At 41.1% G+C, this 19,704-nt stretch overlaps 1 protein-coding gene across 1 annotated transcript in view; it reads right to left on the bottom strand.

Annotated features, from left to right (window-relative positions):
• Positions 1 to 1,956: 1,956 nt before the first annotated feature.
• SCFD2 (sec1 family domain containing 2) overlaps positions 1,957 to 19,704 on the bottom strand; it is a 273,170-nt gene continuing 255,422 nt past the window's right edge. The window contains exons 8-9 of the mRNA XM_072124397.1: positions 13,427 to 13,546; positions 1,957 to 2,297 (exon numbers count right to left, since the gene is read on the bottom strand). Coding sequence (XP_071980498.1) covers positions 2,205 to 2,297; positions 13,427 to 13,546 — 213 coding nt within the window. The 3' untranslated portion in view covers positions 1,957 to 2,204. The remainder of the gene's footprint in view (positions 2,298 to 13,426; positions 13,547 to 19,704) is intronic.

Genomic DNA, 19,704 nt, shown 5'->3' with positions numbered 1-19,704 from the left:
AGGCTATATACTGGGAGGATGTGACCAATGCATTTCCCACCCTCGGTTTATACTCAAGTCAATAGGTTTTCCCAGTTTTTTGTGTTAAAATTGGACACCTCAGCTTATACTCAAGTATATACAGTAAGAGACTGAATAAATGATCAACCACATATATAGGATTACTCCAGTCTGGTATATTTAGCAGAGGTCCCAAAATAAAGGAGGAAGAGGAGGTGACAAATATATATTAACATTTTTGCCATTGAGAATGGAGGTAGAACCTCTGATATGCATATGGCATTTCACCACAGTTGCATGTATACTAAAGCATTGTAAAGCAAAGCAAAGAAGACCCTAAATTATAACATTCAGAGGATCTATACCACAATCAGTAGACAATCTACATCTTACCTGCTCTTCTATACAAAGCTCTTTTGGAGTCAGTTACCTCCTTTCCAATAGGATTCCAAGCAGCACTTGGTCTCCATCAACTTGTGGTGCGCCAAGAGAGTGCTACGTGCATGTATGGAAAAGACACCACTCACCACACTCTGCACAGCACGCAACATGCGATTTCCTATCTACGATTATTACCTATATTGTTGGGGAGAACTGTGGTGTCTAACATTCTGCTACAGCATTTGGAAATAGTTGTAGTCCACCGATGGTGAAGTATCTTGTTATATATACCACATATAATTTTGTTATATATATACTGCATACAACTTTGAACCTATATTGGAAGCAGACTCTATTTGTAACGCTATTAATTAACTAATCACCTATAAAAGACTTTTGCTTGGACTTTATATCAGCAAGAGTTTTTTCTCCAAATGAACCAGATATATCCAATGTTATGCTCTACCTCATATGAGGTTTTATTTTTAATCTGTTTTGTTATTGCATTTTATTAAAAATTGTTACATTGTTACCATATGTTGTGTTTATCCATCTCACGCAAGGACAGAGTATCACATGGTGGGAACCTAATTGATTTAATGTGATTTTCTTCTATGCTTCAGGTGCACTAGCAGTGTTGGTGAACACGATAATAGGTAACACCTGAGGTTTTGCTTTATCACTTCCCCATATGTGACACCCCAGTATCTGTGATATAGGTTATACACTTATTCCAGTGAAGCATTGCTGTGGAAGTCTTCAGCTGTGCCTGCAGCAGCCATCATATCCAGCCATCCAGTATCCTGCTCTGCACTGACAAGAGGCAAGAACTCTAATAAACCTGCATGGCGATGGATTCCTTTTGTTTGACACATTACAGCTGATTAAAATTTTACCTAGCTAAAAGGCCCTGACAAAGTTATGTGTGGTCAAATATGTGAATGTGAAGCGAAGCATTGGCGCCACCAACTCAGTGGACCGCCAATCCCGGTAAGAAAAGGCACCCAAGGGCAACAACTCCTGGGGTTGTTCTGCACCTTGACCAGGATACTAGATGGCGTACAGCTAGCACACAGGTTAGTGTACCCATCTACTTACCTATGAGGTCCTGACAACTCCAAAGGACAGATATGAACTGAAGCAACATGTGGTTTATGACCTGCACAAATTCTTGACCTTGACCTCTAACAGGTCTAGGTGTTATTGAAGGTAGTATATGCTAGGACCCTTCCGTAACTGTAACAGAATGGAATTTGCTTCTGTTGTTTCATGTTCAGAGAACTATTATTAACCCTAAGGCTAAAATGTTCCTTCCACCTTATTGTTAGATAACCCCATGATTTATTAAGCGTTGTATGCATTCTGTATAGGAAAGGCCTGATGCCAGGCACAGATGCCCACTTATATAAGAACATTAATGATGTTCCTATTCTATGCCCATCTATGTCTTCCTGGGATGCCAAACCCACTAAATGTCCCTGCCCGATAGTGTAGACTAGAACATTGCTCGCTATTATGTAACACCATTAATCTCCGTACAGACAGGTGGTTATCGCTCCATTAAGGCAGTCAGTGTATATTAGCCAAGTTTTATTATTGTCAGAACTTGCCAGGACCATAGCACCGCAGATAATGAGCGACATGTTACAGCAGATTGCCCGAGTAAGTGGGAACCCTCACAAGGCGCGAGGATACGGCTTCTCCAGGCAAATACAAAAACAAACTCTATAGAAATCTTCAGGACTCTTCACCCCTTCTTAGACAAGGAGAGCCCATCTTGTGATTTTAACCCGGGATCATCACTCATCTGGTGAAGAAAACAGTCAGATGCCGGTGTCTGGGTGCAGACGGTCTGTTGCAAACAGCAGTTCAGGAATGTCGAGCGGCCTCAGAAGTCTTGTGGACAGGACAACCACCTAAAATTAGAACAGAAACAAACATTATTTTAGAATACAAGTTCAGCACGTATTTAAGGGGAACCTATCATCAGAAATTGACCCAATAAACCACTTCCAGTCTGTTATCAAGAAGTTTTACAGCTTTCACATCTTGTCTCTTTCATGGTCCAGCGTGGTGGCATCATCTCTTTGAAGTGAGATGTCAATTGGTTGTGTAATGTCAGGGAGGTGGAGAGTTTAACACTGAAGTCCAGTTCTCCTTTCCTCAGAAAGCCGCCTTCACTGTAATCGATGGTCGAGTGCCTAGGGACCTCATAGCCGGCTCTTCTGAATTTGTTTTATTGATGTCAATAACAGCAGAAAGAGCTTTCGGAGGAGAGCTTGACTTCAGTGCTGAGCTATGAACTAACTATGTACAGTTCGGATGTCCAATTCTTAAAAATTATACCTTTCCTCCAAAAAATGTCCCAATCACTACCGTGTTTGGCTGCAATGCCAAATATAACTTGCATGATGGGGAAGACAATAAAATCGGTCCAAGAGGCACCAGTGACAAGATCATCAGACGGGAGTAGGTTCAATAGTCAGTTTGCCCTCACCCTTTTACTGAATAAACTATTGAACCTGCTTCTGCCTGACAGTACTCTCAATTGTGCCTCTACACTGAGGCTATGTTGTACCTCATTATATCCTGATGTATCTCAATGATCCGCTCATTTCTTTTTCTCTCTGCTTAGCTGCAAGTGCCATGATGGCTCAGCATGCGCTGTATAACAGATGTGGCTCTTGATGTTACGATCCCGTGTCATGTGAGCTATGGGCATGATGCGGACGCATGCGCATTACATTGGAGATGACGCCGAGCGCCGCTACTGCATTACGGCGCTTTACACCTGCCACCACTTATTGTATTGACACAGGTGTTTAAATCCGTTACCCCTGAGGAAGCCACTTCTTGTGGCGATACGCGTGGGGCTCTCCCAGCCCCTCCCCCCTCTGTCCGTCTCTATTGGTAACTATAGTGACTCGTACTATCTTTTTTATGGATATTTTTGTGATATGTTTTTGTATATTTTCTTGCCATTCTTCCATTTTCTCATATCTATGTAATTGGACAGATGTAGGGGTTGGGGCTGGGTAGGAAGGTGTTGGTTTGGTGGGCCTTATCATATGCCCTAACCCTCCCTTGGGTTTTGTGTAGAGGATGTTTTCCTTTTTAAATAATTTAATTGGCTTTGTTTGGTGTATATAATTGATTTTCTGTTGAAATAAAATAAAGATTGTATATTTTGGTATAGCACATGTTTTTTTTTTTTGCATTATTGCTTATGATTGCAAATGTTGTGTTTTTCTCTCAGTGCTTCATTTGTATCCATGCCTGAAGAAGGGGCCTGTGTGCCCTGAAAGCTTGCACCAAATATAATTTTTCTGGTTAGCCAATAAAGGTCTCATTCCTTAAGCACTTTTGTAGTTTTTACAAAAAAGTATTTACATCAGATTTTTCATGCCAGTAACTGCATAATAACGCTCAGCAGCAGTAACACTGTCACGCTATGAATGGTTATAACACCAAGCAGACGTACAGGGCAGCTCTCGCCGTGCCTGACCCATAGACCACATTACTGAGAAGGATTCACTTATTCCTCAGAACTACAGGAACAGGACGCCGGATGGTGCAGCCACCTGTAATAAGCTTCTTTCCAGGAAGCAGGAAAGAAAAAGATTGCTAGAACGGTAAGTTTATAGTCTGGTGTGATATCTAGACGTCACGTGTGATGCTGCTGGAAGCTTAATATTAACACATGTAATATCACCCGGACTAACTACTGTACCCAACACGACATGTATATTATTATCTACTATATATATTCATAGTGAAGTAGATGTAGACCGGGCCAAAAATAATAGACCCTAAAACATTTATTCTAAAAAAATGTGATTTTATATCAGAGACTTGTGGACTTAATATTTTATGTAATATATAGAAAGCTGTGTGTCTGTATGTCCACTAAAGGAATCTGCACTGTCGCATTTTCAAAAACCAAATTTTGCACAGTGGCTCTCATCATAGACTCGGTTTTGAGCCGAAATTTTCATCCCACGCTTTCCTAAATTCACTTATTCACCACCATCTACAGGAGCCATTGTCTGCTGCTGTGGCCTTTAGCAACCAATCACAGCTTAGCTTCTAGCAACCAATCACAGCTCAGTTTCTATTTTGCCACATGTCATTAAAATGAGATCTGAGCTTTAATTACTATAGACAATGAGTATAAGACCGATTATGTGTGAGGTAATATATGAAGTAATATGTTGAAGTAGTATCAGTTGTGATTTGAGGTCATATGCGAGGTAATATGTAAGGTGATATGAGGTAATATGTGAGGTAATATGAGATATGTTCTTAATTATGATGCTTATATAATCTATGATACTCTAGTCACATCCAGAGCTGCAATAATCTATCTACAATCATATAATCTCAGATGACTGCCGCTCTGGCTGTGACTGGAGTATCCATCTGATTGAGGTAGTATTTGAGGTAATATGAGGTAATATATTGTCAATGCATATATAATCTGTGATTACTCCACAGCTCACATCCACAGCTGAAGTCTTATCCTTGCCATTATATAGTGCAGTCATCTGGTCAACTCTGACTGTAATCGGTGTATCAATCTGCCATTATCATTGTTATTATGAGGCAGCTGATGTGTGAGGCAATATGTTTTCAATTATGCCGCTTACATTATATGTGATACTCCAGTCACATCCAGAGCTGCAGTCTTCTCCATGCCATCATATACTCCAGCCACATCCAGAGCTGCAATCATCTATCTACAATTATATAATCTCAGATGACTGCCGCTCTGGCTGTGACTGGAGTATCAATCTGATTGAGGTAGTATTTGAGGTAATATATTGTCAATGCTTATATAATCTGATTACTCCACAGCTCACATCCACAGCTGAAGTCTTATCCTTGCCATTATATAGTGCAGTCATCTGGTCAGCTCTGACTGTAATCGGTGTATCAATCTGCCATTATCATTGTTATTATGAGGCAGCTGATGTGTTAGGTAATATGTTTTCAATTGCGAAACTTACATCATCTGTGAAGAGGATATTTAGAAGATAGTTATTTACTATTCCAAGTGACCCTGGGGGCTACATAAAATGTACACATTCACAGTTGAATCAAGAAGCATGTATAACATATATACCATGTATATCATCTAACATCAGAGTAGCTGTCACCAAATAAAAGACGCAGAAGACATTCCTCATGACATTGTCATTGCGCCCCCACATCAATTAGGTGGGTTTTTTTACCCATTCACAAGATATGGCCCCATAGCAAATATCTATTCTATTAATTAAGGGGGAAAGCTGTAAACATTCAAGGTCTTTACAAAAGTAACAAACCATAAGTTACACTTGAACAGGGTAAGAGGCTAATAGCATATCATGCTTACCATGTTAAAGTTTGCTGGGAACCACAGGTCACATGACCCCTGGGCAGCAGGACTTCCTGTGATGTTCTGTGTCCTGCTGACTTCCGACAGATGGAGAGGACTGTACAGACAATTTTGTATGCACGAATGCACACTCTGTCATAACACATATCACTTGTTGGAGGTGCCGCACCGTCCATTTGCCGGAAGCCAGAGGGAGATGAGACGCAACAAGAAGTCCTGCTATATAGAAGCCACATGGGCCAGGGCTCTAGGCTGCTCCCGAAAAACCTTAACATAGTTTTGTACAATATGGGTGACCCTATTAGGGTCTTATACTTACCATGTTAAAGTTTAATATAAGTGACCAACCCCTTTAACATTTTGTTGGGATCTGACAGGTTCCCTATAAGTTGTCTAAACCCTATCAGCTTCCTACGGACAAAAAGCCCATTGCCCAAAAGCCCGTTTGGGCCCACAAAGTCATTCTGTGTAAATTTGTATTTACCAGATGTAACCTAAAATCACTAAACTGAACTCATCATGTCTATTCCCTTCCGAGATTATAGGTCCGATTCATAAAATCCTGCAAGTGAAGTAATTTAATTGTTTTTAGAAAAAAATTAGCTTGTAGGCAAATTCCATTGGTGTGAGCATGTAGCGTGACAAATATTCTGGTAGATGTGAGTACATTCTAACTAATAACTTGTATCATCATATTCATCCTTTGTAGAGTTGGATCCCAATAGAGCTTCAAATGGGACACCATACTGGATCTCCATCTAAATGCAGCCTAAATGTCTCAACCTATATCTGAAGAAACTTCAGCGCTATAACCAGCAGAGAATACAGCGACTGATCCTTGCTGTGACCTCCAATCTGCTTCTCTAATGAAGTGATTCAGGGTTATTATCCTCGCTAAGTTGCTTTGCAGATTGCGAATGAATGTTAACTAATTTGTGTTTCAGTTAACCCTCTCCTGATAGTTACAGGTTTTTAGTGAATACATTCAGAGAGGGTTAAAACCTTGTCAGGGTAGAGTGACCTGTAACCTAGGTCAAGCTGGTGCTCGGCCTATGGCAGATGTGGTGTCACCACTGTCAAGCTCAATGTGCCATAAAGAGGCAGCCAACATTCCCGCAACATACTTCTGAAAGTATCTTCCTTATTAATGATGTGCTGATCGCTGGGGTCTTCATTAGGGCCTCATTGAGGCGTCCGCAGGAGCCTGTCCATCAGTACATAACAATTGAATCAGGACTGAAGCCGGAGAAAGTATTTCTGCTGCTCTATTTGAAAGCGATGAATGAGAAGTGAAATGCGGAGAAGAATTTGTTTGGAATCAGGAGCACCAGAAAGAGCCTTTCACTTAACAGGACCATTGATGGAGCACAATGCTTAACTGAGCGCTAAATTGAGCAGAAAATATTGGCCTTAACACTTTCACTGCTAAATAAAGATTAAAAAAATTATACTACACTCTTTTTGAGGTTATGTTCACACAGTGTTGATTCTGATGCAGGAAAGCCACTGGAAAAAATCTTAAAATTTATTTCGCATTCTATTCAATGGAAAACATTCATTTATAAAAGAAAGGTCCTACCCTATACCGCTCTGGATTGAGAAGCTGAAACAGCACTGAAACACTGATTAATCCCAAATTAATGGAACCAATTGGTCTATGGACTATAAGGAAATCACCAAGACTCTGCCTTATCTATCTGACACAGAATATAAAGGAAATCGGATCAAAATCCACAATGATAAACCAAGGGCACTTACTCACACATCCAGAAATAGGACCTGTACTGAAATATGTGGCTCCTATTCCTGCCCAAGTTTGTGGCTCCTATTCCTGCCCAAGTTTGTGGTTCTTATTCCTGCTCAGGTTTGTGGCTCCTATTCCTGCCCAAGTTTGTGGCTCCCATTCCTGCCCAAGTTTGTGGCTCCCATTCCTGCCCAAGTTTGTGGCTCCCATTCCTGCCCAAGTTTGCGGCTCCCATTCCTGCCCAAGTTTGTGGCTCCCATTCCTGCCCAAGTTTGTGGCTCCCATTCCTGCCCAAGTTTGTGGCTCCTATTCCTGCCCAAGTTTGTGGCTCAAACAGTATTTTATTCTTGAGCAGACCTCACACATCGATGAAACATGGCCATAAGCCACAACCCACCGATCCAGTGATTCAGTGAACAACACACACTTTAGTGTATGTGTAGCCTCAAAGCCAAAAACAAATAGTTGTTGGATATTTTCCATAAGTGATTTAACCAAGTTTAAATATGCTCAGGATGTTTTCCGCGAATTCAAAATTCTCATAAAAAACGGTTTACTACAAATTTTATTTCCATTTAATTATTGTCGGACACAAAAAATTCTCTGTCAAATCTCCGCCTAATTCTAACCGTCCACTATATGACAGTGACACTGTCTTCTTCCCACCAGTCAAACAAATTAGGGATTTGGGAAATTTCTACCACTTCTAAGGAGTCAGGAAGCCTTTCAAAGTTTTATAAACCAGCATTTTTGACGCCTATTTTCAGCTGCTACTGAATATTCAGATGTAAATTGCTCTGAGCGATTCAGCAGCGGGAGATGTTTGCTTCTAGCATTCGCACTAACAATTTTCCTACTACATATAGGATAATTCTGAGTCGATTTGTAATCTTGAAAACAGTTTTCTGCTCATCCAAGTATCTTCCTCAGTTTAAGGGAAATATTACAACGCACTCCCCATGTGGGTAATTCATTCGCCATCTGTGATTTTCAATGCCATAATGGCTTGTCAGGGGTCTTAGACAAAGCCACAGGTGGAAGTCTTTGGTAGAAAGCTACTGAGGGAGAAAATTAGAAAGCCATATTAGCCCAGGACGTTACTCCGTGTGAAATCCAGAAATATAATCATCACCAAGGGATTTTGCACTAAGCCCAAAATGAAGAAAAATAAATCAAATCAAACATACTTTGTTGTGCTCCAATAGTCCAAACTAGGAATCAAGTAGGAATCAAGTTACTTGCCAGAAGTTTTTAATTTGCCTAGCAATTTCTAAAATTTTTACTTCTATTTGACCAATCCATTCGGTAATGGTTGATTTCATGTATCAAAGCACAAGACTGTATGGTGTATGACAGCTTAAAAGCCCAGATATAAGTGATAGACACCCTCTTTACCATTTCTTCAGTGGAGTAAATGTAAGACTGCTCTTCTTATCATATGGTCCGGAAGTAAGAGTTCTCCTTACGGAGACTTTGCCAATTAAGGCCGCCGTGTAGGTGTGTGGAGTCTTATGGCCATTGACTCTCCACTTGGGGGATTCTGGGAAAATATGCAAAGTGGCATAAGAAAAACTCCACCTCTTTTAGCTACCTTGTAATGCATCAAGCATGACCCTCAGGAAGCCTTATGACATTATGTAGGATTAAAACCAAACCAGTATATCTATACCAGAAGGAACAGACTCCCATTTGCAGAAAGTGCTGTCAAAAGCCTCTCACTCTGTTCTGTACTGAGGAGACCCAATCAGGTCGAAACAGTGCTGTCTACAGTTGAGAGTCTGTTCCTTCTGGAACACATATACTGATTTGGTTTAAATCCTGCATCATGTCATTAGGCTTCCTGAAGGTCATGCTTGATGTCAAGGGAGCTGCCTAAGAAGGTAGCTAAAAGAGGCATGGTTATCCTTATCCCATCCCGGAAAACTTTTGCATATGTTCTCATCATAAACTTTTTGTAAGTAACCAGAGCAGTAACTTGAAAATGCTGGACCCAACTACAAAACTGAACTGTACTGTACTCTTCCCCTCTATAATGAAGCACTTGACAACAACATTACTAAAATAAATTACATAGCAGAACTTCAAAAACAATGCATATTTGAGGTCAAATAACATACTTCATACGACTTGGCTCCAATGTTAAATTGTTAAGTAAAACTGTGAAATCCCTCCCAGAAGGCACGAATAACAAGCTTACAGTATTTCACGTGTACATTACATGCATTCTTATTTAAAGGAAATACACTATAACCTTGAATGACTTTGTGATGTACAGTCTGAAAAGTCCTCTGAATAGTAATGATAAAACCAGCTCTAAATTCATACTGCATATAAGGACAGAATATGGCACATACAGAAGGAAAAGCTTCATGGTTTTATGTATAACGCTTCCATAGACTGTAATAGCCAGTGACTGTAGAGAGTGGTATCAGAGTGTTGGGTGTCCATCATCAATCCATCACTGCTGGAAATTTAATTTTCTGTTACTCTAACGGAACAGAAAAAACGGGAATCCCAATGGAGATATGAACTTAGCCTTAGGCTAAAGTGCGTTGGGTCAGTTAATCTTAGATCATGTGCTGGATGGATTTTATGGATCACCCACAGTGCAGAGGACAGGACTCATCATAGTGATATAAGATACAAGGAGTCCCTCCTTCCCTGAAAAAAAGCAGTGCCAAACCGTAATCATGATAATAATTCAGTGCTGCTGTTACAAGAAAGAAGGGACTCCTTGCATCATATATTATAATGGTACTTGGAGTTCCTTTCCAGGGCACTGTGTTTGGTCTATGATTTACAGACCGGCCACTGCATACAAATTGGGGGAGATTTATCAGAAGTCTCTGAGAGCAAACCAAGAGCTGTTCTTGTTGCCCACGGCAACCAATCAGAGCTCAGATATAATTTTCTCACAGCTGTTTATAATATTAAAACTGAGCTCTGATTGGTTTCCATGGGCAACTAGAACAGATTTACCTCAAACACTTCTGATCAATCTCCCCAAAGTGTGCATTCTCAAACCCCAAAGAATGGACCCACGATCCGTTGTTTGTAACCAGTGTCAGACTAGGAAGTAAATTTCATTCTAGGGGCCCACCACTGTACAGCTATATGTACAGGTTGTTAGATCATCTAAACATGTTGGAATATATAGTGCATAAATAGCTGAGCTGGTGTGTGCTGAATATCTGTAAGTTAAGTGAGGGTACCCTGTAGATTGCTACGAATGCAGAAACTGGGGGCCCACCTAGCTCAAGAGCCCACTGGTGGATCTATCACTCACCGGTGGGCCAGTCTGAGTCTATTTGTGGCCTGTATGTCATTGGCATGGGAGGTCCATTTATACAGCAATGATGGTAGAAAGACTGTCCAAGACGTAAATCACATAGAGGAATAGGTCCTGCTCTAAATTTTGTATCTCTGGCAACCGGCTCATAAATGGGGCTGTGGAAACCACTGCCATGTGTATGTGTCCATAGGAATACATGGGTACATGTGCTGGCCATTGAATTAATAGGCAGAACACAGACTAAAACACCAATTGTGTACATGAGGCCCCACAAAGTTAGAATTAGAGTTGAATAAATTAGATATCACTTTGCTCTATTTTTAAAAGTGGATATTAGAATAATAGACAAGAATTACACAGGATTTAGGTGCATCTGAGGTAAGATTAGACTGTACAAGGCATTGATCATTAGGTGGCCCATGTCATATCATGTGTGAGCCCGACTTACTAAGCAACAGGTGTTATGTAGAGATAAAATATGTATAATAATCAGTTTATCATAAACCACCTTCCATGTAAAGACAGGCTTGTCTAGATCTCCTCCTGCATCCTATATAGGGGGAGCCACGTGTATTTGTGATAATACTAATGGCCTTCCATATCTTTAAATGGAATAAGAGCATTAATACATATCTAGCTAATTCCATTTAGCATTCCATCAGAGGAATTATGGACTAAGCTCATAGACAAGAATAATGACTAACATAAGCCGCGCTCTTCAATCACAGAGCCATCCGAACGTTTCTGGCCACCACGGGCGGAGGTGTGAAAGTGTCACAGGCTGAGACATCAGATAAAGCAACATCTTGCAAAATCCATTCAAATCACAGGGATTAGGAAACAAGTGCAGCTATTTTTATCCCTTGCTATTATGGCAATCCTTAAATTAGTAGCTTCTATACCCACACATTTATCAGAAATGTCTTCTATGGAATTCATAAAACAGAAAATATGTTTCCAGCTTCTAATCCCATCAGGGATGTGAGGAGAAACCCTCCCCCTAGACCACAGGTCCATTTTAGCGATTAACATAGCCAAGGGGATTATGCACTATTTGCCAGGGAACGTGACTGTCTTCTAACACGGTAAACTTGTACAGAACAGGCAGTATGTCAGAAGATCCAAACAGAACACGTTTCTTTAATCAGATCCCTTACAGCTACGTGACATACAGTAAACCTGCAATTTCCAGGTGAACAAACCTTATTGCAGTCTAAAAGCTAAGAAGAAGGTTCTAGAGCTGCACAGGACCTTTCAGAACTCATTAGACTATTGAGCTTGTATGTATAGTATAAAAGTCAGTGGTCGCCAGGCACAGAGCAGAACACCATTGGCTCCTAGCCCTTCTCTATTATATTAGCAGCAAAAAGACCTCCATAGTATAGGACAGTGGTGGCGAACCTATAGAACAAGTACCCGAGGGGTTCTCTGAGCCCTCTCTGTGGGCACCCAGGCCATCACCCTACCAAGTGCCCAAACTAAAATGAAAACTTGCTTATTTATCATAAAGTACCAACATGGTACAAGAATTGTGTGACCTGTAACAGAAGCTATAATGATAATCCAGCTCTATCCACACCTTCTCCCTCCTCCTTTAGTCCCAGGCGGTCCAGGATGTGATGCTTTAAAATAGACTTAGCCCGCCATGTCCTGGACTTCCTTGGACTGCAGGAGGTTGCCTTGAATCCTGTCCGGTGAACCGTTTTTGGGTGATGACTTGGGTGCCCACAAAGAGGGCTCTGAGTGCCACCTCTGGTACCAGTGCCATAGGTTCACCACCCCTGCCCTAGGAGCTTCTTCTCCGGGCCCTGTGATTCGTCCTGTTTAGTGGACTCTGGATGGACACTACAATGATAATCCAAATGTATCCCTTTTTCTACTGTATTGGTTTCCTCAGGAAGCAGATACGATTTAAGATTCTTAAGTTTGAGTTACGTTAACTATTACTATTCACAGGACTGGATCTCACAGAGTTAATTCTTGCTTGAAGTAGTCTGATAAATATTAGTTAGTTAAATCAAACAGTACAGATTACATGTCAATAACCATACTAACCTAAAGATGTTTAAGTACCAGCATAAATGAGACATTTATATACTATATTATACTACTATATTGAATATGTAATTATGCAGGAGACATATACAATGTATATTAATAACATCTATGTGTTAGATACTATGGAAAAATTAATAAAAATAAAAAAATTATAATCCAAATTTCTCCCTCTTTCTACTGTATTTGTGTCCTCAGGAAGCAGATCCGCTTTAATTTGTCACAGAGCAGGTAGTGATAAGTTATTGTTACTGAGAGCAACTAAGTTAAGCTATTGAAAATTGCTTATACCTGAATCTAAATAGAAGATCGCATGCTGATCAGAGGAGGTCCGATTAATGAGAACCCCTTCTTTACAATGATAGGGTTCCCTTTCTTTTTAACGAATGGAGCGGAAGGTCAGGCTATGTGTGACAACCCCATAGACAGGAGACAGGGGTGGTAGGGAGTATGCCCACTGTAGTGAGGATGTTCGTCCTCCACTGATCAGTATGTTACCCTCTATCCTTTTTTGTATTATTTACAGAAAACCTAGGACACCTAAGAGGAAATGAACATGCTCATTTTTTTATAGTACCTGAACCCCAGGTTTGAGAGTTGATACAAGGTCTTTAACCATCCGGACTTCGGAAACAGTGACTCCACCAATCACAAACAGGATCAGGAGGGAAGAGTCCCCAGGATGTGGCCGGCTCACCTGGGTAAGAAACAGAAACAACAGGATCTTCAATCTACAGTACAGATGACAAGTACAATTTGGCCATCGCAAGCTGACAATGGATCCTGGCTATAAGACACCACCACACTCTTCAGGGGTATTGCCATCTCTGATATGTATTGTATAGCTACATATTGGGGCACATTTACTTACCCGTCCCTGGCGCATTCTCCGATGTGCGTTGTCCGACGAGAATGAACTCTGCCGTGATTCACTAAGATTGTGCACCCGATATCCTGCTTGTGTCGCTTCCCCGCTCAGGTCCGACAGAGTTCACCTTCTTCTTCCTGGTGCTTGTGAGTGCATTGTAAGCGACACATTTTGAATGTTAAATTCCGTGTTGAGCCCGAATCAGTCGGATCGTCCGATGGCCCGCCCCACGTTTTCTGCCGCAAGAAAGCCAGCGCAACACAACGCGACACAAGTCGATCGCATGCGACACAATCCCCAGTTAAATACCCGTCACAGCGGCTCAAATCCTGAAAATTTTGAAAATCCGACGAAACTGCAATGCGCAGACCCTTAGTAAATAAGCCCCAATATGTCATAATGTCATAAATGCCAATAGATGCGGGAGCCATATATTATATATGTATATAATCAGCATATTAATCTGTTCAGATCACCTTGTACCTTGTATAAATGAGGACATTGCACAGTATACATGTGTTGCATGGCAGGTGCTAAGCTTCATTCTTCTGATGCCAGCCTGGCATTTATATACACATGCGTCAAACTACACACTTTACGCTGTGTGCTTGTTCAGAAAGATGTCACTGTATAAGGATGGTGCCTATTATGTCCCCACACGTGATGGATGCTTCCAGCGAACTGCTAGGAAAAAAGGTCCATTGATTTCTACAAAGCTTTACTGCCTTACTAACAGCTGCCATAAGTGGCTCCAGGTAAACAAGAAGAGGACACCCTTACAGTCCATGATATTGGCAGATTTATCATCCCTGTGAACAATGCACCCATGTCCTGGGTTGTGCAAGGAATCAGACTTGGGGTTAAAAAGCACTGAGTACATGGAGAGCTTGCACTTTAGGATTATTGCTTTGCATTACATATTTTGTGCTCTGTTTCAGTAGGTGAAAGGAGGGAGCACACACTAGAGGACGGATCCATGCGAGCAACAGAAAGGATAAATTTGCTTACATAAAAGTCATTGTGCTTGCACGGACAAGGCTGTCACCTCGCTGCACGCTGCCGCCTCTCAGCGTTACATATTTACAGTGTGGGGGCTCCATGTTCTTGCAGTGTGTCACCCCATATGATCCCAAGCGGACAGATGGCGGTGATATTATTTTACACCTTCATGTCCATGCAGGACTGTACTCCTCCTCAGAAACTGACTGATCACTAATAACTAGGAAATCATCAAAAGCAGACAATAAACACTGCCTGGCTACCTGTACAAATCTTTAACAGAATTTTAACAAAAAACAGAACATTTTATAAAAAGATGAACATCGGCCCACAGAACATGGGAGATGTCACTCTTCCAGCTGTGATGGTCCCTGACCGATCTCTTTCAATGAGATGTAAGGACGTGACTCATCCGCACATAACAATTCCAATTCATTTTTGTTACATAATGAACACCGACTGCTCCTCTAGTCCAATCGCAGCTTGTGGGCAATGGTGTACGTAGCTAGTAAAATACATGTTATTAAGCTGTTTGTGCTGCTCCGCTACAGAAATGGCGTAGCCTTTAATAAAGCGTTGTCTTTACTTCAGGGGGAAAACACGTGGACGATGATGTAAGTCTCATCCACACTAAGTTACAAAGTAATCATAGATGGCTTCTACTACTGTTATATTAAAACTATTTACAGGGGGCCCCCTACTTAAGAACACCCGACTTACAGATGACCCCTAGTTACAAATTTAGCCCCACTCTAAAATGATCAGTTATCAAATGGGTCTGCAATTAAGCTTTATTGTTAATCCTGGTCCATATGACAATCCAACATTTTTAAAATCTAATTGTCACAGAAACTAAAAAAATTCTGTCTGGGGCTACAATTATAAAATATACAGTATTGACTTACATACAAATTCAACTTAAGAACAGACCTACAGAACCTATCCTTTATGTAACCCGGGGACTGCCTGTATTTGTTACTATGATTTACAGGTTTGGTGAGCTATTACTTTTCTCTATATGAAATCCAACACTTTCTGTGGATTTGGACTGGTTTTGTGCCTTTCTGTAATATGTGGAAATCTACTGTGGTTAAAGATAGGGTCATAGCCCTAATATCTTCCCCCAACTTCTTCACCTATGTACATGAATTATATGAGAGAGGGTCATCCACCACAATGCCTTCCCCTCATGTTCTTACCTATGTGCAGAATGGATCTTAGGGATGCCATAGACTGGCTGATCATGTAAGACAACAAATCATGTGCCTGTGCTACGTTACCACAGTCATGGTGGTCAGAGCCCTATTCGCCACTGAGAGTTTGGTTATTAAAGGAAATCTACCATCAAAATCCATCAGAGGCACTTACTTATAGATCCAGGCACCGTGTGGTAAACTTCTTATATTTGTTACCTTCTTCTTTCTAGAAATTATGCTAATGACTCATAAGTGCTCTGGAGGTTGTTACCACAGCCCTTCCATGCTGCATCTTCACAGGCTGTTACACAGTCCACCCTCCTTCTGTGCCCTCAGCAATTCCCCCTTTCTCTACCTCATGTAATCTCACTGCAGCAGAGGAAGTTTCAGCACACAGCGGGAGGGTGGAAGTGTTTCTGCACAGTGTAACACCCTGTGAAGCTCCAGCACAGAGGGGCTCTGTTAACACCCCCCAGAGTCTCTCTGTCTCATTAGCGTCATTTTAAAAGTAGATTTTAGAAGGAAAGAGGCCATAGATAACAACTATAAGAAGATGACCACCATTACAGTGCCTGGATCTTTGAGTAAGTGCCCCTGGTTTATCCAGCTCAATGTTGATGGTTAAGGTAATGCTACACACCATTCCGTTAGATTGGCTTAAGGATAGGATATATTGCTGCACCCTAAGCTCAACATCAAGCGGCTTGAAAGAGGCACAGACCCTCAGGTGCAATGGACCTCCATTCTTGTGATCTGTGGGGTTCCTACTGTGAGACCCCCGTCCATCTGCAAGTTCAGAGCTACCTTGTTGTGCCTGGACAGCCTCTCTGCGTACTTCACTTTTAGATGCAATATATTGTAGGTAAAATGCAAGGGAATTTCATTTCCACACTGCGCTCTCACCAAACCCCATCTCCTTGTTGTCACCAATTCTGGTCATAGAAATATTTAGTATTAAGAAGTTGCTGTATAAATCAATTTCTAATTTACATTGTAGAGTCCAATATTAACTATTATATAAATTAAAAATGTTAATTATGGTAAAAAAAAAAACAACCCACCCTGTCTATCAGCTGGATGACGGTGATAAACTTGAGTTGCTCTGGGTTCAGTTTTCAGTAGTGCAGGTACATTGTGTACTCACGCAGTGTCTGACCGCGGACACTGATAGCGCTGGCTCTTTTTCGCGTTAACAAATCCTCTAGTAGGACAGAATGTGTAAACACAACTCTTGTAAAAGACTGAAGGAGAAGTTTTGTTCTAGTTTCTTAGGTCGCAGTATACAGTGCCGCAAAATAAAGCACCTAATGTAATAAACACTCTTTAATACACAAAACATTTGGTCCAAAATGTCGGCACATGGTGTCAAATATTATGAAGAACCAGAGAACCAGTTCTTTTTATGTATTAAAGGAAACCTACCATGAGGAAACCTACCATCAGAAGTAGATGTGATAGTAGATTCCTCCTGCCTCTGCCCTAATCTGTAATGTAATAATCCTAGAACATAACTTGTTATGTTCACTTTATTTTAATAATAAGTAAATTACCTGCAGAGGCTACTGGGGCGTGGAGTAGCCTCCCAGTGCCCGACCAGGATACTCCACCCCCCGTAGCTTCTGCAGATAATTTACATATTACTAAAATGAAGTTTTTTAACAAGTTAGGTTATGTTCCAGGATGATTACATTACAGATTAGGGCAGAGGGAGCAGCAGGAATCTACCTTCAGATCTACTTCTCATAGTAGATTTCTCATGGTAGGTTTCCTTTAATACATAAACAGAATTGGTTCTTCATAATATTTGACACAACGGAGCGACCGCATTTTCGTTGGGTTTCCCAATTTTTCGGGGATCGCACCAGGGATTGTGTCACACGCGATCGAATTGTGTCGCAATCGCACCGGCTTTCACGCAACACAAATCAAGGGGCAGGCTGCTGCACGATATGACGGATTCGGACTAAGCGTGGGATTTAACATTTAAATATGTGTCGCAAGCCAAGCATTTACATGCAGCGGGAAGAAGAAGGTGAACTCCAGCGGACCTACGTGGATCGTGGCACAGTGCATCGTCGTCGGAGGGTCCGGATCGGGGATCGCGACTTGGACGGGTAAGTAAATGTGCCCCAATGTGCCAACATTTTGGACCTAACCAAATTAAAACTCATCAGGTCATTGTCCTTAGCATCACCGGTAGGTAACAACAAGTGACGTGGGATGTGAGACTCATCTAAAACATTTGTTCCCACCCTGAGACTCTAAATCCGAGGCAAGAGTCGGCCAACTATAACGGAAGACATCTGTCTGTCTTTCATGTGATCCTGTGAATTCCTGTATATTAGATGGTATATTAACTTACTTGTCTGCAAACATTTTGGGAATGAGATGCCACTCGTTTTGCACTTTTCCACATTTGAATATTAACTATTTTCATGTATCATGTGACCAGGTCAACTGGGAGGAGCTATTTCAGTCATTTCGGTATAAATTCTACTTTCTGGACATTGTCTGTTTTCCATGTTTGATTTGCAGTCTGGCATCCATGTATTTTTTTTTTTTTTTTTACAGATTCATAAACATTAGTTTATGAGTTTTTCGAGAAAAATGGTTCTAACTAGGACATGCTCTACTTTTTAACGGGTCAGTCATATGCCCTGTTGAAATACCAGTCATGGGCAGTTATCCAGTGAAAAGTATGGCATTTAGTGCAGCCATGGGCGGTCCGTCGTATGACCCTGGCCTTAATCCCCAACATATCGTGACAGGATAGATGGGACTATTGTTTGTGTTTATAAATTCACAGGTTCATATGTTGAAGAAAAGCTATCAACCAACAATATCAGATCCCTCCCCCAATGTTTATCAAACTACGGCCATAATCTCCGGGTTATAAGTAATACATGATATGCCAGGGGTAGCATCTCCACTCAGAGGTAAATGTAACATAACAAAGAGGCTAAATGGACAGGGGTTGCTCAGAGCTGGAGCAAGACTTACTTGTACCCAGGATGAAAGTTTTGATTGCTGTCCCAGAAGTTTTTTGAAATATTCTGACCCTGGTAAACTGGATTTTTGACGTCCACCCTAACCCTATTGGGTATCGAGTTTGTATGTTCTCTCCGTGTTTGTGTGGGTTTCCTCCGGGTCCTCCGGTTTCCTCCCACACTCCAAAACATACTGGTAGGTTGATTAGATTGTGAGCCCTATGGAGACAGGGACTGATTTGGCAAGCTGTGTGTAATGCTGCGCGATCTGTGTGTGCTATATAAATAAAGGAATTATTATTAGTGTAAAACTGAAATGTATTATTGGTAAAGAGAAAAACATCCAATGGACTAGGGTGAGCCTATTCCTTTGACAAGTTGTGTACGTGATGAAGATCATCTACCAGTGTTTCCAATGACTGGCAGAAAAAAAATGATTCTGGTGTCCCATTTCTGAGTTGTCTGCTTTTAAGTGTAAATTCAGACTACCATCAAAAGAAAAGCGTGTCTGATGCATATAATTATATAACTACAATCTGTTCAAGCAAAATCTGGAATCGTACTACATGTTCCTGAAGAAAAATGCTTAGATGTCAAGCAAATGCCACCAGAACTATTTTTACGTGTGCTACTACAATTAGTGGGTGGGCGATTTTCTGACACACATATACAGTGTTACTATACTAGATCCTGGAGCAAACAACCATTAAGTGCTATGGTTGTGTTTGTAACTGTCAGCAACAAACATCTCAAATTAGAGGAAATCTACCATCAAAATCCATCATGATAAACCAGGGGCACTAAT

The sequence above is a fragment of the Engystomops pustulosus genome, chromosome 1, assembly GCF_040894005.1.
Source record: "Engystomops pustulosus chromosome 1, aEngPut4.maternal, whole genome shotgun sequence".
In the NCBI taxonomy this organism is placed as follows: Eukaryota; Metazoa; Chordata; class Amphibia; order Anura; family Leptodactylidae; genus Engystomops; species Engystomops pustulosus.
Note: the sequence above shows the minus strand (reverse complement) of the source record. Positions and strands in the feature narration are given on the sequence as shown.